Below are 26,130 nucleotides of genomic sequence, written 5' to 3' on the forward strand. Positions count from 1 at the left end.
GTGGGGGTAAATATTGGGGACACAGGGTGTAGATATGCTAAACTGGGGCAAAAGAGCTGATGATATTTGCCTCCACTGTGGGTAGGATCACGCAGACATGGCTCATATGTTTTGTGAGTGCAAAAAACTGCAAGCGTTAAAATAAGTTTTTGAGGCCTTTCTGAAGGAGGCGCTTAAAGAAAAGGTTGATATTACCCCACCATTCATGCTATTTGGCCTCAATCATCGTTTATCAGGGGATTTGGGGAAGACATATTTTATCCATGTATCCATGGTGGAAGCATGCCTGCCTAGAGCAGCTGTATGGAAAAACACTGAACCAACAATACAGCAATGGTTTTCTTGCATGCTAAGCATGTGTAACCTGGAAAAAGCTCTTTACAATTGTAAAAGAAAGGGTGCTGGGACACAAGAGGCTTTAATCTGGTCACCAATGTCAAAATGGATAAAAGGCAGATTTGGATTATGGGATTGGCTAACATCAGAAGCGTAAAGGCCTAGGTCAACATGAGCTAAAGGCATATGGCAACAAGTGGAGCCAATATAAGACAAATTGTTTGTATGATCCAATTTGTATGGGTATTCTTATCAGAGCTGTTGTTGTCTTGTAATGTAGTAGTCGTTGGATCAAGAGTTTTGTAATTTGCTGTCCATTGTTCATTGAATGAGCCTAAAACCTGATGCGCCACCATTTGTTGAACGCTCTAATTGATGCAGATAGGAGAGGAACACTATTGCTATGAGAAAATTTACAGCTAGCGCTGTATTATATGGGCCAAATGGGTTTAAAGATCTAACACCATGATGCATGATGGCAATAGTACGCCTGCCGATATATGTCAGTGTTCAATGCCTCACTGAGGCAGAACCAACGATGTACTGTTCCTTCTTTTTCCTCTTATTTCTTTATTCCATTTTTTATTTCTCTCTGATCATGAATGAAATGTACCATCTATGATTATAATTATGCATCTGAAGTTGTAGAGTGTCAAGTTGATTTGATTTTCGTTATAACAATTAATCGTGGGGGAAGTGTCATACTGCAGATATAAAATGTATAGTTCCAGTCTGCAAGGAAGCAGACATGACTGTTTTTTCTTTCCTTAGTTGAATTGCTTTTTGTAACTTGCTTCTCTCTGATAAAAATAAAAACGGAAATGAGTGTCCTTGGATTCTGATGTCATATAGGCATTGGAAAAGGATGGGGTGGAATGCAGCGGAAAGGGCCAGGAGGATGAGTGCCACTGTGTCTCCTCTGCCCAGAGAAATGCTGATGTCATCTATGGTGGCATCAAGAGCAGTTTCCGTGCTGTGGTAGGTTCTGAAGCCAGACTGAGTGGCGTTGAAGAGCTGGTGGATGTTAAGGAATTTGGTGAGATGTCAGTTAATGATTTTCTTTAAGACCTTGGCCAGGAATGGTAGCAGGAAGATCGGTCTGTAGTCCACGAGCATTGAAGGGTCCACAAGAGTTTCTTGTGCAATGGGAGATGCATGTTTACAAGCAGCATCTGGGAAGGCTGCAGAAGAGATGGAGACATTCAAAATTGGTGTGAGCATGCCATTGATGGGTTGCAGTACATTGGAGTAGGTGTGGAAGGGGCAGTGGTCCGATGGGGCTCCTGTGTATATGGACTTTATGACTGCATCAGTTTTTTCTGGGGGGATGAGGGCCCATATGATTAGCATTGTTTTCTGGATTATATTGGTAGGCATTTGGTGAGGTCTGTTGGGTCTGGTTGTGGATAGTTGCTGTAAATGATCAACCTGGAGGCGGCCGCTGGTGAGGTGAAATCCTTCACAATGGTAAAGATTTCTTTGCTTCTGTTGGTGCTGGCAACTATGCAATCTGCCAAAGCGGTGTGTTTGATGGTCCGGATCGTTCGGTTGTAGCATCTCAGGGCAGATTTGAACAGACTCCTGTCTGTTTTTTCCCAGCTCATTCTCCACTGGTGGTCCAGTTATTTGCAGTGGTGTTTCATCAGAGTTCCTCCAACTGGCCTTGGGTCTAGTGGTTGTTGTGTTGCTTTGCTTGAGGAGGGTCAGGGAGTCGGTACAGGAGATGATCCAATTGTTGAAATTTTTGAAGGCTTTAGGGAGGCTGATGCTGTGTTCGGGTCTGTGGATGCTGGGAGTGGTATTCCAGTCCTTGTCAGTTATGTTGTTTCAATTTCGGCAGGCTGGTCTGGCGTTGATGCATGTGTTTTGGACCAGGAGAGTGATGCTGAACTTGATGAGGGCAAGGTCTGTCCAGAAGGCTGGTGTTGGGTCGTCAACTCAGATGTTGTCGAAGGTGGTGAAAATAGGGTTCACAAGGTGTCCAGTGATCTGGGTAGGTCCACTTACCTGTGGGTGAGGCCCAGGCTTCCAAGATCTTTAATGAATGCTTTTGAATTGGGGTTGGCATGAAGATCACGCCTCCAAGGAGGATGTAGTTGCTAGCATTGAGGGTGAGTGATGCAATCCAGTACATGTTGGTGTCCGTGAATTGGGTGTACAATTCCAGTAGTCTGTGGATAAAAGTGTCGCTTTTGGTGAAGTTGGTTGCAACACAGAGTTTGAACGACAGGTGTGGCATGTTGGAGGATGACATGTCCAATGAGGTGGTACAGCTGACAGCATTCTTGTGGATGATGGCAAATCTAACTCCATGGTTGTGAATTCTATCTTGTCTGATGCTTTTGTAGCCATGGATGATGGCTGTGGCAATGTCAGGTGCTGATGCTGTTCTGCCAGGTTTCCTTGAGGAAAGTAGGTCCAAGTTATTATCATGCAGCAGGTCCCTGCGGCATGTTTTGTGAGTGAGCAGCTTTTAAGGACCATGCATGAGAGTGCGGAGTGTTGTGTAGGTGGTTGCATGGCGGTGCTAATGTGAAAGAGTGGGGTGTTGGATGCTGTTGGTATGGATGTTGTGAGTGTTGGATGCAGGTAAATGCATGAAAACTTGCAGGAAGCACAAGAGAGTGCTCCCACAGTGTTGTGTAGTGCGGCACGGCAGCAGCGTGGGGAGCCGTGACCAGGTTTGAAAGCACTCAGTGCCAAGCGGGGGGATGGGTGAGGAAAAGGATTCTTGGTGCTGGGCGTGGTTCAGAAACAGACAGGCTTGCCTGTGGTGCAACTTTAGCATGCCTGTAGCACGTCCACAGAGTGATCTTACTTATTGTGCAGATGGATGATCATAAAAATAGGCATTATATGATGGATGCTTGGGCTTTTAGGCTCTCTGTGACATCATGCATTGAATGGCCCCTTTAAAGTATCAAATTTAGATTATTGGTTTAGTTATCATTAGAGAAGGGGTTTAAGAAAATACATGTTGGACTTTACTACTTTTCCCCACCATCCATCTGCACAGAAAGTATCAATGCTACATTTCCCTTCCTCCATTTACAGATTAAGTGACATCACTGGATTTCCTATCAACCACCTGCTTAAGAAGTGACATCCCTGGTTTCATGCCAAAATGAAGAAACCAAGCAAAAGCACTTCATTTCTTATTATCTATCTGTACAGGAAGTGCCATCACTGCTCCTGCCATAATCTATGTGTGCATCTCTTCATTTCCATTCATTCATCCACACAGGAAGTGACATCACTGAATTTCCCATCATCCATCTGCACAGAAAGTGACTGTATGAAGTTGGTTCTGTATATACTATCTCAAAGTGAGAGATAGGGGGTCATTCTGACCCTGGCGGTAATTACCGCCATGGCGGAGGTTGGCGGTAGCACCGCCAACAGGCTGGCGGTGCTCCGCCGGGCATTCTGACCGCGGCGGTACAGCCGCGGGCAGAAGCGGAAAGCCGGCGGTGTACCGCCGACTTTCCGCTGCCCATGGGAATCCGCCATGGCGGCGCAGCTTGCTGCGCCGCCATGGGGATTCTGACAGCCCATACCGCCATCCTGTTCCTGGCGGTTCACCCGCCAGGAACAGGATGGCGGTATGGGGTGTCGTAGGGCCCCTGGGGGCCCCTGCAGTGCCCATGCCAATGGCATGGGCACTGCAGGGGCCCCCGTAAGAGGGCCCCACAAAGAGTTTCAGTGTCTGCTTTGCAGACACTGAAATTCGCGACGGGTGCAACTGCACCCGTCGCACCTTCCCACTCCGCCGGCTCCATTCTGAGCCGGCTTCCTCTTGGGAAGGGTGTTTCCCGCTGGGCTGGCGGGCGGACTTTCGGCGGTCGCCCGCCAGCCCAGTGGGAAAGCCAGAATGACCGCCGCGGTCTTTCGGCGGGAACCGCTTGGCGGGCGGCGACCGCCGTCCGCCGCGGTCAGAATCACCCCCATAGTGTGCACAGAATCCAAAGGTTCCCCTTAGAGGTTGACAGTGGTAAAATTAGATAATACTAATGCTCTATTTTGTGTTAGTGTGGTCGAGCAGTAGGCTTATCATTGGATAGTGTTAAGCATTTGTTGTACACACACAGGGAATAAATGAGAACACACACTCAAAGACTTAACTCCAGGCCAATAGGTTTTTATATAGAAAAATATTATTTTCTTAATTTATTGTAGAACCAATGTAGTGTAGCCATTTTTAGTGCCATTTTAGTGTAGCGTTATGCACGTTAGATTTACATATTAGGCCTCTGTTTACTTTACTCTAGACACGTTTTATTTCACCTCGCACTGTTATTTTATAATAACCAGTTTTACGGTCTTGTTTTATTCTTTCTATCACACTGTTTAGCCTAGTTCAGGTCTGTGTTCGCTAGCACTGCATTCTGGTACACGTGGTAGAAGTTTAGGGGGTCATTTTGACCCTGGCGGTACGAGACCGCCAGGGCTAAAATGACAGAAGCACCGCCAACAGGCTGGCGGTGCTTCCTGGCCCATGACGACCGCGGCGGAAGCGCCGCGGTCGCACCGCCGGGCCAGGCGGTATTCCGCCAGATTTGCCCCAGCGGTGATAATCCACCTGGGCAGCGCTGCTAGTAGCGCTGCCCAGGAGATTACGAGTCCCCGACCAGCAGCCTTTTTCTGGCGGTATGAACCGCCAGGAAAAGGCTGGCGTTACGGGGAATCGTGGGGCCCCTGGGGGCCCCTGCACTGCCCATGCCACTGGCCCATGGGCATGGGCAGTGCAGGGGCCCCCTGACAGGGCCCCATTCGGCTTTTCACTGTCTGCTATGCAGACAGTGAAAAGCGTGACGGGTGCAACTGCACCCGTCGCACGGCCGCAACACCGCCGGCTCCATTTGGAGCCGGCTCCCATGTTGCGCCCACATCCCCGCCGGCCCAGCGGGGATGTCCAAATGGGCACCGCGGGAGTGCGCCCGCATTGGCCCGCATTGGCGGCCGCCTGGCGATTACAGCCGCCCGCCAAAGCTGTAATGACCCCCTTAGTCTGTGGTGTTCGTAGACGATACACATCCTTACGTAGGGACCTCTTCTTACTACGTCTGCGTGTTAGTTATAAAATCACTTTCTAGTCCTAGTACAGTCAGAGGGAGATTCCGACCAGGAACCTACAACTAGATGCTGACTGTCCCGTTGCAGATGCTGATGCAGCTTACAGGCCTTTGCTCAGGTATGAGGGTTGATGTCCTCCCGGGGAAACCTGAAAGGCAGGCTTAGAGCTTCCCATGCTGTGCTCATAATATAACTTAGAGAGAACTTAATATAGTTGCACTATGATAGCCTTATTCTTGTGCTTCACTCTCACCGTTACTATTTTAATCCTACTGTGTTGTTTCGTTCTGGTTATCGCAGCTCATGCCTTACTATATAAAATGCAGTTGTTTTATTAAACCAATCTTTAAAACTTAAACTGCCTTTGTCATTTTTATATGAGACCATACTATGTATGAGAGCACCGGTTGTGACCTGAGTGACCACGACTTCCCTGGGAAGTAATAAGATGTCATGTGCTCGGCTGCCCAATTGTCCCTTCCCTTCGGGAGAAATAAGGCACTGCTAGTTAGCCGGAGCATAACCCGGATTTGGGGTGACAAGGGTCCTTCACCGTGGGTCAGACTTAGGCCCGTATTTATACTTTTTTAGCGCCGCATTTGCGTCGTTTTTTTACGCAAAAACGGTGCAAACTTGCAAAAGACCATTGTATTTTGTAGGTTTACGCCGTTTTGCGTCAAAAAGCGGCGCAAATGCGGCGCTAAAAAAAGTATAAATACGGGCCTTAGTCCCTCACACTGTGAACGATCTTGCCACCCAAAAATCCAGTAGTCTCATTAGGATGATGAGAGCCTATGCGACATGGCGCAGCCAACGATTGGTCAGGCTCTAATTTTCTGGTCCACCGGTATATCTCAGTCTCATATAATATAATGATCCCTCAGTTCCGTATACGGAGACGTCCGTGGTACTGAGGACTTCCGCCACCGTTGCATAGGTAACCCTATTTTCAGCAGATGGTTGTTCAAGCTTGAACCTTAGAAAGGAAATAAACAATTCCCCTTTTGGTGTGCCTTCTCTGAGTTCATGGTGCTTTGCTGATGGCGAATCCCCAGGTAATACAAATTGCTCTTAACATGAGACAACCGCTCACGGCACATTTGCTAGCACACAGCCTTACGGCCCAGGGTGGTCCAGTCACGTTTGTGGTGGACGCCCAGGCAGCCTATAGAACAGAACTTTTCTACTCTTGGGTCACATTTCCAGCAGTTGATGGGAACACACATGCATTCCATACATATACAGTAGCGAACGCGCCTGGACAATACAGGGCGTACGCATATTTAGAGATACCTCTATCTTATCAAGACCATAATAATTGGCTTGATAGCGCCCTACCCCATACAATGTTACCAGTAAGGTTAGGTCCCCTGAGCAATGACGGTCCGACCTGGCCTTTATTGGCCACCTATACACCGCATCCTGCGGCTGCGAATATGGCGGTGGTTGAGGTTTGACGCTTGTATACTGACTTAACGGCAATATATAGACGCTTAGTACAATTTGTGATGCAGACACTTAATACACACCCAGCGCGTGCTGCTCCAGCGCAACCACATGCAGTAACACCAGGTATTAATCCAGTGACTGTACATTCCATTATGGGTAAGGTCCCAGCCAAACGAGAGGAGACTCCGTTTTGGCTGGCACAGAAAATTAATACGCTGAGGCGGTATTTCCCCATACGGGACCTCAGGACAAACATAGGATATTAACTATGTGTTTACCCTTTGGGATGGTTCCCACAGTGGAACTTTGTAATACATGGGGCACGGTGTTTGCGCCGCTCTATACCACGGCACACGGTACACCTACACTGGCTAACCTACCGGAAGTGCTTAAACAAATTCAGGATAAACACGGGGCTGCCCCGGCCTTAGATTTAGGAATGCAACTGATAGGCAATTTTGCCACGGTTTCTTCAATGACCCTAAGCAATCTTAAAGGGGAAGCAGTTGCGCTTGCAGTGCGCATGCGTCTTCGTGACGTTCCGCAACAAGATCAGGAGCGGGAACTGCCTAAAATCATAGCGGAAACATATTCCAGTATTGGTCGAGATAGCCTGGGGGCTTGACCACAAAACCTCAGATTCAGGGGGAAATTACTAAAGATAGTACGAAATAGCAATCTGAGGGTACTAAGAAGCGCTGGGAGAAAAAACAACAAACACCTAAAAAGGAACGGGGAGAATCTCCGCGTACAGAGACCCCGCAGAGTAGATATAATCTCAGAAAAAGGGATAATATTAAGACGCCTGATAGATATCAATATACTGATACACGCCAATCTCGTTCCTTTCAGGACTCATCGGAAAAGAGGAATGAGAGAGGTGGGCGGTCAGAGCGGAGACAAGACTACGTGAAACCGAGACAGGACTCACAACGCTCTTCTGAGGTTTCTGTCAAGAAGGAAGAGAAACCAGTACAACAAAAACAACAGTTTAAAAAGAAAAAGGTGGCAGCTGTCTCAATTAGACATGCCACTCAGGAAGAGGGTTCTCTTGAAGAACAAGACATGGGCTCTAGCTCTGCTAGACAGCGCGGCAGAAGTCACAATAGTTTGCCGGAATCTTCTGGAGCATCTGGAGGTGAAAGCAACTGATGACTTCATCCAAGTCGAAACAGCGGACATGCGTGTCTCCGAACCCGATAGGGTGTATACAGTGGCTTTACATTTGGAAGGAGACATTGAACGCACTATACACGCAATCTTTTTGGTGTGATCGTGTAGTTAAGATATATGACATTTTGCTGACTGAACTGGATTGGCCGCCAGCTTTTGTCCGCTCCTGCCCAGCTGGGGAGGGGGTTATTAGACCTTCCTTCTCGCCCCTTGTTCCGGAGGAACTCGCTGAGTCCTATTCTGTGAAATGGGTTCTTGCACAGGCACCTGCGTTATATAGAAATCACGTTGGGTGGGATAGGGATTCTCCATATCATGTAATTCGTATTAAAGGTGAGCCTCAACCACAACTGCAGTATCCCATAAAACATGAAGCAAGGGCACCGGTGAGAGAAATACTTACAGAATTAGAATACCAGGGGGTAATTGAACCCTGTGTCTCACCGATGAATAATCCCTTATTCCCTGTAGCTAAACCGGACCATTCATATAGAATAGTCTTAGACTACAGACATCTGAATGGACATACACGCACATATGCTATACAAAATTCACATAGTACTGCACTAATGAGCAACATTGTGCGGAAGAAATATAAAACAACATTGGATATCTCAAATGGATTCTTATGCCAGAATATAGCCCCTGAAAGCAGGGATTTAACCAGCTTTAGTGCACTAGGCTCCCAGAAAACATTATGTTGTTTGCCTCAGGGGTATAAGAACAGCCCAGGACTGTTTACAGCTTGTGTGACTGAAACTTTGCACGAGCTCGACCCTGAAGCATTGTCATATGTGGATGATATATATCTCATGGATGACGAGTTGCTACAACATTTAAGACGGGTAGCCCGCATGTTTTGTAGGATTTGCCGAAATCGGCTACAAATTTAACTTAAAAAAATCGAAAATTGCCTTCCTCTGCGTCATATTCCTGGGATATGAGCTATTAAGTGAGGGTAAGAGCCTAGCGCCACAATTTTTAGAAAAATGTGCACAATTGCAACCACCAAATACGATTAAGAAACTCCAATCATTGTTGGGCTTTCTACATTTTGGCAGAACATACATTCCTGATTATGCTTCACGCATAAAACCTTTATATGAATTAATACGTCCTGATTTTTCGAGTAAATTCTGGACAATTGAACATACACATACTCTTCGGGAGTTACAGGCAGATATGCTAGCAGCGAAACATCTACACACACGAAACAATAGGACACATTTGGTCATCAGGGTGATAGCTGGGGCCATTGGGTTTACTTATGTCACATTTAATGAAGGTGAGACAGTCCCCATAGCATACAAGTCACACTTGTATTCCGCTGCCGAGCAACGATTTGCACCCACAGAGAAAATTCTCACTGCTGTACAGATAGCTGTTCTTAAAGAAAGGCCTCTGGCCCAGGGAAAACGCATTATTGTCGTTTCTCCTATTCCGGCCCTTGAGGCTTTTACAAAAGCTAGCATCCCGAACGCAAAAGCACTCCACCCAAGATGGATACAATGGGCCACGTCCTTGACAGCTACTGACGTAGACTAAATTTTTGACCCAAAGCTACAAACTCAGGAATTTCTACAATATGAAGTTGAATATCCAGTTCCCGCTGACACATTGCCTATTGCCCAATATCAGGTAGTCATGTACACCGATAGCTCTGCGCAACCAGCGATAGGAACAAAACATCAATATTCTGCTGCATGTGCAGTTATGAGCGGCTATATGGAGGGGGAGAAATTCTGCCCCCAACATACTTATACCCAGACCTTAGGGGATTGTACTGCACAATTGGCTGAGCTAAAAGCTCTACTAATGGCACTGGAACATATGGATCCGACGCAGTACACACTGATTGTTTGTGATTCGTATTGTTGCGTCCAGTCTTTTAATGAATATTTACATTACTGGCGCTTGAATGGGCTCAGAGATTCAAAAGGCAACACCATTAAACACAGACTACTGTGGGGGAAGGTAGCAGACCTGAAAGAGACGCTACCCAAGGTCCATGTTGTGCATACACTTGGACACCAGCGTGTTGGAATGCATGTTGCTGGTAATACTTTGGCTGATGAAGCCGCAAAGTCGGCAGTGGCAGTTGCCACTGTAGCTGCAGTGACTCGTTCGAGTACCAAACCAGACACTGAGATTTTGGCTGCCATAAGAGCTACGGTTGATGGTAAGCCTTACCCAAAAGGATTTCCGAATAAATATCAATATTTTATGGGAAGTATGCTGAACGATGAAGTTATAATTCCTGGCATAGGTGTACGTGACATCCCCAATAAAAATGTAAGACCACGATTGATTAAAGCAGCGAATGAGGGGATGGCATCTGCACATGCAGGCGTGGCAGCTACAATTTCACTATTACAGGCCCGCTACTGGTGGCCTGGTCTCTATAAATAGGCCAAGCAGTATGTCCTTTGTTGTGACATCTGTCAACAAATTAAAGTTTCAACAGCTAAGCGCCCGCCGCAGACACCCCTCTTAATCTCAAACAGACCATTACAATGTGTGTACTTGGATCATTGCGGTCCATTAACACCGGATAGTGCATACAAATATATTCTAGTCACTGTTGATTCTTGTTCCAGATTTGTGTGGGTGTGGCCACAACGCTCGGCTGACGCTCGGACTGTTATTAAAGATTTGAGAGTCTTTGTCGGTATATATGCAGTTGCGGCATTTCATTCGAACCAGGGCCGTGCTTTTGCCTCAGGGGCATTCAGGGACACCATAGCTTCGTTGGGGGTCCAGCTCCAGTACTCGTCTCCATTTCATCCCGAGGGAAATTCTGTTGTGGAGCGATTAAACCGCGATTTAAAGAAATCCTTAACAGCCAGAGTCTTAGGTACGGGTCGTAGTTGGCTAGCCCACCGGTATGGAGTTCAGAGAGCACTAAATAACCTGTCTAGAAGGTCCCTGGGAGGTCGTACTTCATATGAGCGCCTGTTCGGAACACTAATGTTTGTTCCAGATCTTGATGGTCCTGCTGTGGAAGCGGCGGAGACACCTTTTGACATAAATGATCGTGTCACTGTTTTCCAGGAATTGCAGCAGTTCCGTGACGATAACTCTTCTGAAAGTGCTGCCTCCACGGGAATTAAGGATGTGCCAGTAACACCTACCGGCTGGATTCCCAGGGTTGGGGATCTTGTGCGTGAAAAGGTCGCAGTAAAAAAAGAATTTGGCCCTTCTTATCGTGCACCAGTCCCTGTGTTGGGGATACACGGTACGAGAACTGTGATTCTGCCACGTTGCCAGGTGCCAAAGAAAATCGCTTTATTTCCATTGACAATGTCAAGTTACAACATGTGGCCAATTCTACACAGCCGACCAAGAGGAACTTCCAGTAGTTCCCGAATCCCTCTCACTACTGGAGAAGACGTTCCGCTTCAAGTTGTTTATACCAACACTGTTGCCTCTCCGAGCTTGGGGAGGGTGGATGATGATCTCACATTAGTTCCATTAACGACTAATTTAGAAACATTTGATAGAGTCACCATGAATACGGACGTGACGGATGGTGCTGTCTACAAGATACCGACGCGAGAAACACCAACTCCTCCATTGACTGTGGCAGTGCCTTTTGCACGAAATGCCTCTGGTTATTTTGCCGACAACAACGATGGTCTATCAGACTCGTTTGCCTCTTCAACTACTGACCTGTCAGGTCCACGTAAGCTGATGCGTTGGCTTAAAGATACGTATTTTGTTTTTCCATGGAACTATCTATGGCTTTTATTGACTGTGTTGGCGTTTTTTCTTTGGATTGGGGTTGTCATTACCTTTTTTCTGTTGATACATGGTCATTTTCTTCCTGAGAGATCGGCTGTTGAACAGGTGGAGGAGGTGTTGAAACCACATTTTTCATCACATAGGGTTCGAAGAGACTTGTCCTTTGTGAACATTTCTGCAGTACCAATTCCTGATGGGATTGTGTGGGATAAAGTAATGTTTGATATATACGGTCCCACTGAGACGATTCAAATACCGTATGTCCTACAATTGTCTATGAATGATATAGCAATACCAGGCATTGTATCTGATGATTGGGATGTGAAAACAGTTGACTCAATGATGACAGAATTGCAATATTACACTGTCTATGAATATGAAGATGTTTACCAGTTTAGAGACAATTATGGTGACATGTTTTGCTATAATTATTATGGGCACCATTTAATACATAGAGCGAGTATTCCCAAGACGATATTTGACTATTTGCCCTGTTCAGCGGTGCTTGCCCGTCCTGTTCAGTGGTGCTTGCCTTGTTCAGTGGTGCATGCCATGGCGGTCTTTGCCCTGTTCAACGGTGCTTGCCCTGTTCAGCGTGCTTGCCATGGCGGTCTTTGCCCTGTTCAGCGGTGCTTGCCCGTCCTGTTCAGTGGTGCTTGCCATGGCGGTCTTTGCCCTGTTCAGCGGTGCTTGCCCTGTTCAGCGGTGCTTGAGTTGGCAGTCTCTGCCCTGTTCAGCGGTGCTTGCCCTGTTCAGCGATGCTTGCCTTGTTCAGCGGTGCATGCCATGGCGGTCTTTGCCCTGTTCAGCGGTGCTTGCCCTGTTCAGCGGTGCTTGCCATGGCGGTCTTTGCCCTGTTCAGCGATCCTTGCCCTGGCGGTCCGTCATTGCCCAGCTGGGCTGTGGCTGGCGGTCCGTCATTGCCCAGCTGGGCTGTGGCTTGCGGGGCCCTCCTGGGCAGTTGGGCTGTGGCTTGCGGGGCCCTTCTGGGCAGCGACGATGGGGCTGGCGGTGGCCTCCTGGGCAGCGACGATGGGGCTGGCAGTGGCCTCCTGGGCAGCGACGATGGGGCTGGCAGTGGCCTCCTGGGCAGCGGGGATGGGGCTGGCGGTGGCCTCCTGGCCAGCGGAGATGATGGCGGTCTTCTCCGCTGTGCTCCTCCTCACTGACTTTGCAGGTTTCTTCTGCCCCTTCCCCACCTTGGGAGGAGTCACTGCTGAGTCCACACTCCCCCCGGGACCCCTGTGAGCGGCTTGGCTGGCTGGAGTCTTCCCCCTCTCCCGCCGGGCACTGTCCAACTTCTGATGCTTCACAGGGGGGGGACTGGCTGTGCTGTGGCTCCGTGACAGACTGGCTGGCCTGGTGGCCGGTGCACTCCACATACCTGTAACAACAGGCACCACTGGTCCCGGAGATTTTTTGGCTGAGGTGCTACTACGGGACCTATGAGTTGGAAGGAGGTGGTGGGAAATAGGTTAAGGGGGGACAGGAAAAGTTGTTTGGACACACTGGGATGGGTAGCTGGAGGGGGTTTGGGAGTGGAGGAAGAGATGTTGGTTGTAGGAGGTGTAACTTTTGTGGATTTGGGTGCAGGTGCATGCGCTGGAGGCTGTCGTGAGGAGGATGGCTGTTGGGTGGGTGTGTGCCTGCGTTTGTGTATCTTCGGAGGGGGCGTCACAGACACACTGGGAGAGGACACAGGGGACGTGCAAATGGTAGTGGGGGTGGTGACTGCACTTGAGTGGGTGTGCTGGTGGGTGTGCTGGAGAGAGACGTAGTGGCTGTGGAGGTAGTGCATGCAGGTGTGAGTGTAGACGAGACTGGGAGGGAGGAGGGAGACGACGACGAGGGGGACACAGTGGGGGCAGTGGATGTTGGTGTGTCTGCATGTGTGTGATGCTTGCGTGAGTGCCTGTGGGATGTGTGGTGCTTATGTTTGCCTGAGCTTCCCTTGTGTGGTGAGGTGTGTGCAGGCTGGTCTGATGGTGTGCTTGGAATAGGCAGAGGTACAGGGGATTGGGTCTGGGTGGAAGAAGTGGGAGGGGGGAGGCTAGACACAGGGACAATGGCTGCCATCAGTGCTGAGGCCAGAGTTTAAAGGGTTCGATGAAGGGCAGCCTGACCAGAATGAATGCCCTCCAGGAATGCATTTGTGTGTTGCAACTCCCTTTCTACACCCTGAATGGCATTCAAAATGGTAGACTGCCCAACAGTGAGTGACCTGAGGAGGTCAATGGCCTCCTCACTGAGGGCAGCAGAGGTGGCAGGGGCTGAGGTGCCTGGGGCGAAGGTGATGCCCACCCTCCTGGGTGAGCGGGCACGGGGCACATGCTGAGGGGCTGCTGGGAGGGCGGTGCTGGTAGGGGGGGTGGCGGCTGTACCTGTTGAAGTGGGGGGCACAGATGTTGCCGCCACCACAAGGGAGCTCCCATCGGAGGACGAGTCCGTGTCGCTGGTTGCAGATCCTGTGACCGCTGTGGTGCTCCCCTCTCCCTCCGTCCCACTGGTGTATTCTGAGTCCGTAGTGTGGGCCTCCATGCCCATGTGGGATGCAGCTCCCTCGTGCTCCGGTGCCACTGTACCTCTGCCTGATGATGCTAATGCACACAAGAACAGGGAGACCGCAAAAAAAAAGGGGGGGAGAAACAGAAGAAAGACAGGTTGAGTGCATGGCTTACCGCTACCGTTGGCGGACAATACAGACACAGCAGCCCCCTGCACTACGTCGCGCTGTTGGGCTCTACAGTGCAATTCGTGGGAAATGGCCTACAAGGCTACGGACGACATCTGCACACATAGATGGCAGTGGGGCATGAATAGCTGTACTTGGCACTCTACAGAGGTGGGGTGGGGGGACACAGGGCCATGCCTTATGAATGGGCCTAGCCTACGGAACTCGCCCTGGCCTAGGGGAACCCACAGCCCTCCTCCCCCACCCAGACACCTTCACTGCGCGCAAAGTCAGCTGAATGATAGTGTACTCACCCCCTTGTGTCTGCTGTGATGCCGTTAAGCGCCCATCCAACTCAGGGTAGGCCACCGCCAGGATCCGGAACATCAGGGGGGTCATGGTTCGACGGCACCCCTCCCACGTTGGGAGGCCATCCCCAGCTGAGCCTCCGCCGTCTTCTTGCTCCAGCGGTGAATGTCCTCCCATCTCTTCCGGCAGTGGGTGCTCCGTCTGTGGTGGTCCGGACGTCGTTGGCGATGGCACGCCAAATATCCTTCTTCTGGTGGGCGCTGACCTACATGAAATGTACAGGGGAAGAAGAGAAGTCTTTACCAACTGCACCGTCAAAGTGAGTGGCCCCCATCCCTACCCTTGCCATGTGGCACATGCATTCACCGTCTTTCATGCACTCAGAACTCTGCACCCTTCCTTCTTACAACCAGCCCTCTCCACACAGGCATAGTCCATACAACATGCTCCCTGCGTACTTACCTGTTGATCTGGAGGACCGTAGAGTAGCGTGTACTGGGGGAGGACCCCGTCGATGAGCTTCTCCAACTCCTCTGCAGTGAAGGCAGGGGCCCTTTCCCCAGACGCACGAGCCATTGTCTCTTCCAGACCGAAGTCACAGCAGCACTTGCAGTGTAGGTCCTCTCCTGTCGAAGATCAGGTATCGAGTGATTAAACAGTTAGAAAATGGCGGTCACGTCCGCGGCGGTGCGTACCATCACCGCCGACGTATATAGTCATTGGCTCCTGGGACCCATAGGGTCCAATGTTAGCCAATGCAGCATTGCGCTGCGGTCTTCGCCCGCCTACCGCGACGGTGTACAACGCCAGCGCAGTTACCTCAGATCCCATTGTCCCGCTTTAGAGGTCGGACAGCCGCCATTTCAGGGGCCCACATGGCCTAATTACCAACTGCGTCACACATACCTAGGCCTAGTCTCAACACACATACAGGCCACATTTTGTGTATGATTTGTGTTCTGTGCATACTGTGGGTACATACCTCTGAGTTGTTTGACTCTGTGCTCGCTGTTGTCCTTCATAGGCACCGTCCGCTGGGACATGTGAGGAGATGGCGGAATCCTCCGGTGTACCGACCGCTGGTGGACCTGTCGACAATGGAGGAAAGACATTTGATCATCACCTACAGGTTTGACCGTGCCACAATCCAGGAACTGTGTAGCCAGTTGGAGCCAGACCTGATGTCAGCAATCCGCCATCCCACAGGAATCCCCCATCAAGTGCAGGTGCTATCAGTGCTCCATTTCCTTGCAAGTGGGTCTTTTCAAACAACAGTGGCCATAGCATCAGGGATGTCCCAGCCGATGTTTTCCGTGTTGTCCATAGTGTTGTCTGCCCTTCTGAAACACATGCGGAGCTACATCGTTTTCCCTCAGGTGGAGGATTTGCCTACAGTGAAAGGTGATTTATATGCCCTGGGACATATCCCCAACATCATAGGTGCCATTGATGGGACCCATGTGGCTTTGGTCCCCCCCCACAGGAGTGAACAGGTGTACAGGAACCGGAAGAGTTATCATTCCATGAATGTACAGATGGTATGTTTGGCAGACCAGTACATCTCCCATGTGAATGCCATGTTCCCTGGCTCAGTGCATGACGCCTACATCCTGTGGAATAGCAGCATCCCTTATGTGATGGGTCAACTAAGGAGGCACCGGGTGTGGCTATTAGGGGACTCTGGTTACCCCAACCTGTCATGGCTACTGACCCCAGTGAGGAATCCCAGGACCAGGGCAGAGGAACGCTACAATGAGGCCCACGGGCAGACTAGGAGGGTGATCGAATGCACCTTCGGCCTCCTGAAGGCCAGGTTCCGGTGCCTCCATATGACAGGTGGATCCCTATTCTACTCACCAAAGAAGGTGTGTCAGATCATCATGGCCTGCTGTATGCTTCATAATTTGGCTTTGCGACAACAGGTGCCTTTTCTGCAGGAGGATGGTCCAGATGGCGGTGTTGTGGCAGCTGTGGAGCCTGTGGACAGTGATGAGGAGGAAGCAGAGGAAGAAGACATTGACAACAGGGACTCAGTCATCCAGCAATATTTCCAGTGAAACACAGGTGAGAATACATTCCTGCCTACTACAAGTACTTTTACACTTCTACCTCTATCCTGTCTGTCGATTTCACCCAGTGTATGGTCACTGAGTTGTCACTTTCCCTTACGGTTTCACAGGTGTGGGTCCAAACGTGTGTCATCTGCTTAGATTCCTCATGGACTAGAGCAGTGTGACATAGGTATGTTGACATAACTATTTCCTGGAAATTTTGTCAATGTAATTGCAAATACACTATTTCAAAATCACAGACAGACTCCAGATCTTGGTGCTTTAGGTGTGTTTATTTAAATGCAAAATATTGGAGGGGGGAGTTAAATAGTGAGGGGTGATGGCGGAGGAGTGTCCATGGCAGAGTCCAGTCTATTTGTCTCATGGGTGCATTGCCCATATGGGCATAGGAAGTGGAGCTGGGGCAGTTCCAATATGGACAGGGTGGCAAAGTAGGACAGTGGGTTGACAATCAGGGTGGTCTCATTTCTTGGCGGGGGTCTTGGCATCGTGCTCTGTCTTGTTCCTGGATCTCAGGGACCGCTTGCGGGGTGGTTCTCCATCTGCAGGGGGTGGGGTGCTGGTGTGGTGGTCCTGTAGCGGTGCCTTCTGACCACTAGCGCCTGCGGAGGTCGTGGGCAGTTCATCGTCCATGCTAGTGTCAGGGGCCCTTGGAGTGCCACAGTGTCCCTCCTGGTGTTTAGTATTTCCTTCAGCACCCCTACGATGGTGCCCAGGGCGGAGCTGATGGTTTTGAGTTCCTCCCTGAAGCCGAGATACTGTTCCTCCTGCATGCGCTGGGTCTCCTCAAACTTGGCCAGGACCGTTGCCATCATTTCCTGGGAGTGGTGGTATGCTCCCATGATGGAGGAGAGGGCCTCGTGGAGAGTGGGTTCCCTTGGCCTGTCCGCCCCCTGTCGCACAGCAGCCCTCCTAGTTCCCCTGTGTTCCTGGGCCTCCGTCCCCTGGACCGTGTGCCCACTGCCACTGCCCCCAGGTCCCTGTTGTTGTTGGGGTGGTGGGTTATCCCGGGTTCCCTGTAGTGGTGGACACACAGCTGATTGACGTGTCCTTGGTATGGAGGTATGGGCCCGCTGGGTGGGTGCTGTGCTGGTGTTACCAGAGGGTGGAAGGTCTGTGGTGTCCTGTGCCTGTGCGAGGGGAACCGACTGTCCCGAGGCCCACGATGGTCCGGGCTGGTCATCTGGATCCAGTTGGACAGAGCTGCTGTCATCACTGTGGGCCTCTTCTATGGGTGGGGTGGAGATGTCTGGACCCTCCTGTCTGGTGACGTTGGGTAGTGGTCCTGCAGGGGTGTAAAAGCTTAATTATTGCATCTGTCTGTGTCATGGTGGGCAATAGGTGGGTGACCGGTGTACCCCAGTGCTTGCATTCCTATGTGGGGACTTGTGTGATGATGGTTTAGGGGGTTGTATGGGTATGTGCAGTGGGCATGCTTTAGTGATGGGTGTCCATGCGTTGGGGTTGCATGCAGGGCTTGGTGTTGGGATGGGTGGTTTGTGATAGTGGGGTATATGTGAGTTGGTGGAGTGCTGAGGGTGAGGGTACAGGTAGGAGTTTATGATGGCATGCAGGAAGGGTGGGGGATATATTAGTAAAGGTTTGACTTACCAGAGTCCATTCCTCCACCGACTCCTGCGAGGCCCTCAGGATGCAGAATCGGCAAGACCTGCTCCTCCCATGTTGTTAGTTGTGGGGGAGGAGGTCGGGGTCCACCGCCAGTCCGCTGAACCGCCAAGTGGTGTCTTGAGACCACGGAACACACCTTCCCCCGTAGGTCGTTCCACCTCTTCCTGATGTCGTCCCGATTTCTTGGGTGTTGTCCCACTGCGTTGACCCTGTCGACTATTCTTCTCCATAGCTCCATCTTCTTTGCAATTGAGGTGTGCTGCACCTGTGCTCCAAATAGCTGTGGCTCTACCCGGACAATTTCCTCCACCATGACCCTGAGCTCCTCCTCAGAAAACCTGGGGTGTCTTTGCCGTGCCATGGGGTGGTGTAGGTGATGTGTGGGGTGGTGTGTATGGTGATAAGTGTGGTGATATGTAGTGGTGTGTGGTGTTTTGTGCGTGGAAGTTGTGTGGGTGATGGTGTTGAGTGCCTGTGGATGCTAGTTTGTGGTTGGTGGTGTCTCTCTCTGGCCTTCTCCCTGTAATAGTGGTCGTAGGGGTTTGTGGGTGATGTGGGTGTGTGTTTTATATTGTATTGGGTGTGTGGGAGTGGTGTGTGTATGTGTCTCAGGTGTGTGTATTTCGAATTGTCCAATGTGGCGGTGTTTTGTATGTGTGTGTGTATTTTGAGCGCAGTGGTGTGTACCGCCAATGGAATATCGCGGTTGAAAGACCGCCGCGTGGATTCGTGTGTCGTGATAGTGTGGGCGTATTCCTGTTGGCGTGACGGTGGAGGTTTTGTTTTCGCCACTTTATCACTGACCTTTGGTGTGGCGGACTTGTGTGGGTGTCTGAATTTTGGCGGATTTCGAGATCTGGGTCATAATAGCTGTGGCGGAATTCCGCAGCCGCAGCGGTATGTTGGCGGTCTTCTGCACGGCGGTAAGCGGCTTTTACCGCCAATGTTGTAATGACCCCCATAGTGTGAGAAAATGATGCCAGCAATGGCTGAAATCACCCTCGCTAGATGCAGTTAAGACACATCTCACTCTTTTATCTAATGACACTGACTTACAAGAGTTTTTGTCAGGCCCGAAGGTGCCACGTAGGAAGCGTTTCTTGTATGAAGTATACAATGAAATTTGGAAACTTTCACAACAAGAAGCTGCAGCCCGATTATGGCAGATAGATCAGGATTATCTGAAAAAAGCCTTAGCTGTTGTGGATAATGGTATGCACACCTTGTCCGACCGGATTTATACAATTAACAACATTGTTACTTCTGCTATAGACATTATACAATCTGATATGTCTTCTTTATATCATGGACAGAGTCAGACCAGGTCCATTATGCAGTTGGATTGGACGCTTCAGACATTGAAGGCGGGTCGAGTTCCGTGGCAGCACATCAGTGCCAGGGAAATATTTTTTTCCTTTAATTTGACGAGACAACAACAACTAATGGCTAAGAAGGAGGCAACTTCTGTCATGCTTCACATTGAAAAGTTAGAAAGATTGCCTTTTACCGTGGCCGAGATTCCCTCTGCAGAGTGGTTGATACACGGGGTTATTAATCTGCCTATTTCTACATTACAATTCACTTCTTGTTTGAAACATGTTCCGGTAGGCAGATATGAGAAGCTAGGAGATAGTTACATCCATGAGGTGTGGGAGCCTTCCCTTCTTGTACAAATGCCTCAATGGCATGAAAGAGGTCTTTCTTAGCGGTAGTGAATGTGAGACTTCAGTCAGCCATTCGATGATTTGTAAGCAGCTGTCCGTGCCTGGGGCGTGTAATTCCTCGGTTGCAAATTTGGCTTGCTATCTGAAGGGAGTTCCAGTCCCCTTGATTAAACGCACGTTCCAGGTGCTTTCAAACAGCGGCTACGTCCTCCTCAATAGTGAAGACTATTGTGGTATGCGAGCTGGAATAGTTTACGTTGTTTCAGTCACTAAGGTCGTTACTTGCTGCGGGAAAGTGTTGTTTCCCCCACTAGAATTAGGGAGGTAGCAGGTATTTGGCCTCACATTGCTACTTCCATGGTGAATTTTGACAAGTTAAGCAGACTGAAAGCTTTGTTGTTTCAGAAGCATGTGGCCCTTACATCTGCACGCGAGACTTACGCACTTCAAGTGGCAAGGTCATCGGCGGAAATACAGCCCCTGTTAAATACCAACTTTCCGAGCCACTTTGGTGAACTCGTGGGACGTATATTTAATGCATCCAGCACGGCTGGACTAGCACATTTTTTCAAAGCCGTTGGTGTTGGTTTCATTCATACCGTTTCTTCCGTATTCGCTTTAATACCTTCGGCTATTCATTCAATTTTCGGAAGCATTTTTGGAGGATTTCGAATAACTTTGGCTATATTGGCCGGCATTTTACTGTTGCTGTTGTTCTTACGCAATGGCTGTCCCGCCGCTTCGAGGACGAATGTGGGCGCTCCCATCAGCGCAGCTGTGTCGTGAACGCATGATACAGTATTTTGGAGCAACACTCCTGGAACATTTGGGGTGTGAGTGTTCTCTGTCATTCAGACCTGTTTTGGATTGTGTGCAGCCCGTGTTTCGGTGCTGTTGGTGCTCTTTTGAACATGCACTAGACGTCTGTCTCTCATGGCAATGCCCCCCCAGTGATTGATGCAGATCTGTTGGTGTTCCCGCTGAGGGCTCATTACCAGACATGCGCGCTGCATTTGCTTGGAGAAGGGCAATACGAGATACCCTTCCTGGAGGAAGTTGATGTTCACTCGTTTACAGGCACTGCATGGGATGGCGCCTTGGTGGCTACTGAGGCTTTGGAACACACCTGCTCCCTGCTAGTCTTCAGCGTGGATTTTCCAGTTTTGTCATCTACCGAAGTGGAGAATCTCCTGCTTTCCGTGACCACTGCTTAAATTGGACTTATTCTAAATTGACATTATCCCTTGAATTCGGCATTTGGCCGCATGCTCCTTTTTCAAATTGCGAAATTCTATGCTTATGTGTCCTCTTAACTTGTTGAAATTGGATAGTTTTACTTATATTTTAGCATAAGGGCATTTTTTAGCTTTTGCTTAAACCACTTTCTACCGACAAGGGGAGGGTGTAGTGTAGCCATTTTTAGTGCCATTTTAGTGTAGCGTTATGCACATTAGGTTTACATATTAGGCCTCTGTGCACTTTACTCTAGACATGTTTTATTTCGCCTCACACTGTTATTTTATAATAACCAGTTTTACGGTCTTGTTTTATTCTTTCTATCACACTGTTTAGCCTAGTTCAGCTCTGAGTTCGCTAACACTGCATTCTTTCTCACCCTGTGCTTCAGTCAAGGCTACAGTCTGGTACATTGCCGGTACACGTGGTAGAAGTTTAGTCTCTGGTGTTCGTAGACGATACACATCCTTACGTAGGGACCTCTTCTTAGAACGTCTGCGTGTTAGTTATAAAATCACTTTCTAGTCCTAGTACAGGCAGAGGGAGATTCCGACCAGGAACCTACAACTAGATGCTGACTGCCCCGTTGCAGATGCTGATGTAGCTTACAGGCCTATGCTCAGGAATGAGGGTTGATGTCCTCCCGGGAAAACCTGAAAGGCAGGCTTAGAGCTTCCCATGCTGTGCTCATAATATAACTTAGAGAGAACTTAATATTGTTGCACTATGATAGCCTTATTCTTGTGCTTCACTCTCACCGTTACTATTTTAATCCTACTGTGTTGTTTTCTGGTTATCGCAGCTCATGCCTTACTATATAAAATGCAGTCATTTTATTAAACCAATCTTTAAAACTTAAACTGCCTTTGTCATTTTTATATGAGACCGTACTATGTATGAGAGCACCGTTTGTGACCTGAGAGACCACGACTTCCCTGGGAAGTAATAAGATGTCATGCGCTCGGCTGCCCAATTGTCCCTTCCCTTCGGGAGAGATAAGGCACTGCTAGTTAGCCGGAGCATAACCTGGATTTGGGGTGACAAGGGTCCTTCACCGTGGGTCAGACTTAGTCCCTCACACTGTGAACGATCTTGCCGCCCAAAAATCCAGTAGTCTCATTAGGATAATGAGAGCCTACGCGACACCACAAGATTCAGAATTTAGGTAAGTACATAAATTGTAAGGTACTTCACACAGGTAAGTATAGAACTTTGAATTAAAATAGTAATGTATACAGTTTTGGCAAAAATGGCAATAAGCTATTTTAAAACAGGACACTGCAAAAATCAACAGTTCCTGGGGGAGGTAAGTAATAGTTAGTTTCTCAGGTAAGTAAAGCACTTACAAGTTCAGTCTCCTGGGCATAGGCAGACCACTGTTGGGGGTTCAAGTCAACCCAAAATACCCAGCACCAGCAACTCAAGGCCGGTCAGGTGCAGAGGTCAAAGTAGGGTCCAAATAACATAGGCACCTTTGGAGAACAGGGGTGCTCCGGTTCCAGTCTGCTAGCAGGTAAGTACCTGTGTCCTCGGGGAGCAGACCAGGGGGGTTTTGTAGAGCACTGGGGGGAGTCCCAAACAGGCTCACACAATACACCCTCAGCAGCACAGGGGCGGCCAAGTGCAGTGTGCAAATTAGGTGTCGTGATTCAGATAGGAATCAATGGAGAGGCCCGGGGGTCACTCTGGTGATGCAGGCAGGGCACAGGGAGCTTCTCAGGCCAGCCACCAACTGGGCAAGGAGGGGGACAACCTGCTGGTCACTCCTGCAATGGCAGTTGGTTCCTCTCAGACCTGGGGGCTGCGGGTGCAGTGCTTCTTCCAGGCAACGGGTTCCTTTGTTACCAGGCAGTCGCAGTCAGGGGGAGCCTCTGGATCCTCTCTGCAGGCGTTGCTGTGGGGGTGCAGGGAGGTTGACTCAGGTTGTCCATGTCATTGGAGTCGCCTGGGGGTCCTCTCCGCAGTGTTGGTTCTTCTATACACGAGTCGGGGGCGTCGGGTGCAGAGTGTTGGGGACTCACACTTCCGGAGTGAGGCTGGAGTCCCTTTAAAGATGGTTGTGTCCTTGTTTCTTGGACAGAGCCACTGTCCATGGGAGTTTCTTTGTCCTTTAGGTGCAGGTCAGTCCTCTGAGTCCTCAGAGGTCACTGGTCCCGCTGAATGCGTCGCTGTGCAGGTTCTATGAGGCTGGAGACAGGCCGGTAGGGCTGGGGCCAAGTCAGCTGTCATCTCCGTCGTCTCTGCGGGGCTTTCAGGTCAGCAGTCCTTCTTCTTGTTTCAGGTGCAGGAATCTGGTTTTCTGGGTTCAGGGTCCCCCCTAAATACTCAATTTAGGGGTGTGTTTAGGTCTGGGGGGCAGTAGCAAATGGCTACTGTCCTTGAGGGTGGCTACACCCTTTTTGTGCCTCCTCCCTGTGGGGAGGGGGCACATTCCTAATTCTATTGGGGGAAATCCTCCAAAGCAGGATGGAGGATTTTCTAAGGCAGGGGTCAACTCAGCTCAGGACACCTTAGGGGCTGTCCTGGCTGGAGGGTGACTCCTCCTTGTTTTTCTCATTATCTCCTCTGGACTTGCCCCCAAAAGTGGGGGTTGTGTACGGGGGTGGGCATCTCCAGTAGCTGGAGTACCCTGGGGCATTGTAACACAAAGCCTGAGCCTTTGAGGCTCACTTCTAGGTGTTACAGTTCCTGCCGGGGGGAGGAGTGAAGCACCTCCACCAAGTGCATGCTTTGTTTCTGGCCCCAGAGAGCACAAAGGCTCTCACCCCAGGTGGTCAGAAACTCATCTCAGTGGCAGGTTGGCACAGACCAGTCAGTCCTGCACTGAAGAATTGGTAAAAAAACAGGGGGCATATCTAAGATGCCCTCCGTGTGCATTTTTTAATAAAACCATCACTGGCATCAGTGTGGGTTTATGTAGTTTGATACCAAACTTCCCAGTATTCAGTGTAGCCATTATGGAACTGTGGAGTTCGTTTTGACAAACTCCCAGACCATATACTTAAATGGCCACACTGTACTTACAATGTCTAAGAATGGAGCTATGCCCTCACCTGTGGTATAATGCACCTTTCCTTAGGGCTTTAAGGCCTGCTAGAGGGGTGACGTACCTATGCCACAGGCAGTATTTTGTGTGTATGGCATCCTGAGGGAGATGCAATATCGACTTTGCCTTTTTCTCCCCACCAACACACACAATCTGCAATGGCAGTGTGCATGTGTTAGGTGAGGGGTCCCCTAGGGTGGCACAACACATCCTCCAGCCCTTAGGGACCTTCCCTGGTCACAGGGTCCTTGGTACCACTGGTACCTTTTACAAGAAACTGATCTGTGTGCCAAATGTGGAAACCTTGGTACATTTTTAGTGAAAGAACATTGGTGCTGGGGCCTGGTTAGCAGGGTCCCAGCACACTTCTCGGTCAAGTCAGCATCAATTAAAGGCAAAAAGTGGGGGAGTAATAGCAACAGGGAGCCATTTTCCCACAGTGACTTACCTGATCTCATGTCAAAACCGTCTTTAAACGAAGAAGCCAAGCAAAAGGACTTCATTTCCCATCATCCAGCTGCACAAGAAGTCCTACCACTCCATTTTCCAACATCCATCTGAACAGGAAGTTAACATCACTAGATTTCCCAACATTCATCTCCACAGGAAGTGGTATATTTTCCTACCTCTCCCTATTTTAATTAACTCTTCAGGGCATCCCATTAGCTGGGCTGCCATATGAATGGGCAGATACAGACAAACGTATCACCTGTTTGGGGCTGTTAGGGAAAAGAAAGACATTGGGCCAGAACACCTGCTCCATTGAAACTTATAAGGTAAGATATAATCATGTGCCTCGTCCAGCATCCCATGCTGTCAATCCTCACAATCACGCCCAGTGGGAGACGAGCCAGACACTCACTTTGCATCCACATAACACATAGACCTAATCTTTAATACATCCCACGAACCACCACACACCTTCAGACTACAGAACAAACATTACAACTTATGCTCATCAACTCTCGCTCTGCAGACCTCATTATCTAACACAACCTAATGCTTGAAATCATCTCTCACACTTTTAACCTTTTAACTCCATGTACTACACTAATACCTTACTAACAAGTTCAGCATTTTTTTGGAAAGCTCTTTGAATATCCCCATTTCAATTACAACATGTAGGTACAAGCCAAAGCCTTCAGCACCATGGTACTCTAAAGACCTTGCTGACAGTAAACAATCCAGCCACACACAGGAAAGAAAACAGAACTCCCAGGACTTCTTGAGATTAAAGACCCACTGTTCAACACACAAACCGCACATCACATCACCCAAAGCAAGGTTATACACCAACACTATCAATTGCTCCACCAACAGGAGCAGAATACTATTCAAGACAATCAAGTACTACGTCAATGCCTTGCCAGACCTACCTATTCTTTATTTCACAGAAATGTGCAATGCAGTCAATCTCTTCTTTCTTGAAAACGTACAGAAAATCTGACAGCACATCAGCGGCTCCAAGTCTCCTTCAATTCTTTCAATCCCCACCTCTCCTGTGGAATTCCACAATGGTCAGCCTTCAAGGTCCTATCTCTCCCAAATCTTGCTGACATACTCAACTACCTCAAAGTCACTTCTTATGAAGATGTTGCTTTAGTATCATGCTTCTTCAAAGCTCTCCCTAGAGATACTCCCCAAGGCGTCTTCCCAGAAGCTCTCAATATAGGTCAGATCTTCTCACACCTAAAGAAACCTACACTACATCCCGATGCCCTTGCCAACTAC

General features: G+C 49.3%; 1 protein-coding gene across 1 annotated transcript in view; it reads right to left on the reverse strand.

The window, feature by feature from the left end:
- The window catches only part of LARP1B (La ribonucleoprotein 1B), a 229,387-nt gene that overhangs the window by 147,512 nt on the left and 55,745 nt on the right, over positions 1 to 26,130 (reverse strand). The window contains exons 6-7 of the mRNA XM_069205824.1: positions 2,344 to 2,806; positions 1,405 to 1,517 (exon numbers count right to left, since the gene is read on the reverse strand). Of these exons, the coding sequence (XP_069061925.1) occupies positions 1,405 to 1,517; positions 2,344 to 2,806 (576 nt within the window). The remainder of the gene's footprint in view (positions 1 to 1,404; positions 1,518 to 2,343; positions 2,807 to 26,130) is intronic.

The sequence above is a fragment of the Pleurodeles waltl genome, chromosome 1_2 (assembly GCF_031143425.1).
Source record: "Pleurodeles waltl isolate 20211129_DDA chromosome 1_2, aPleWal1.hap1.20221129, whole genome shotgun sequence".
Classification (NCBI taxonomy): Eukaryota; Metazoa; Chordata; class Amphibia; order Caudata; family Salamandridae; genus Pleurodeles; species Pleurodeles waltl.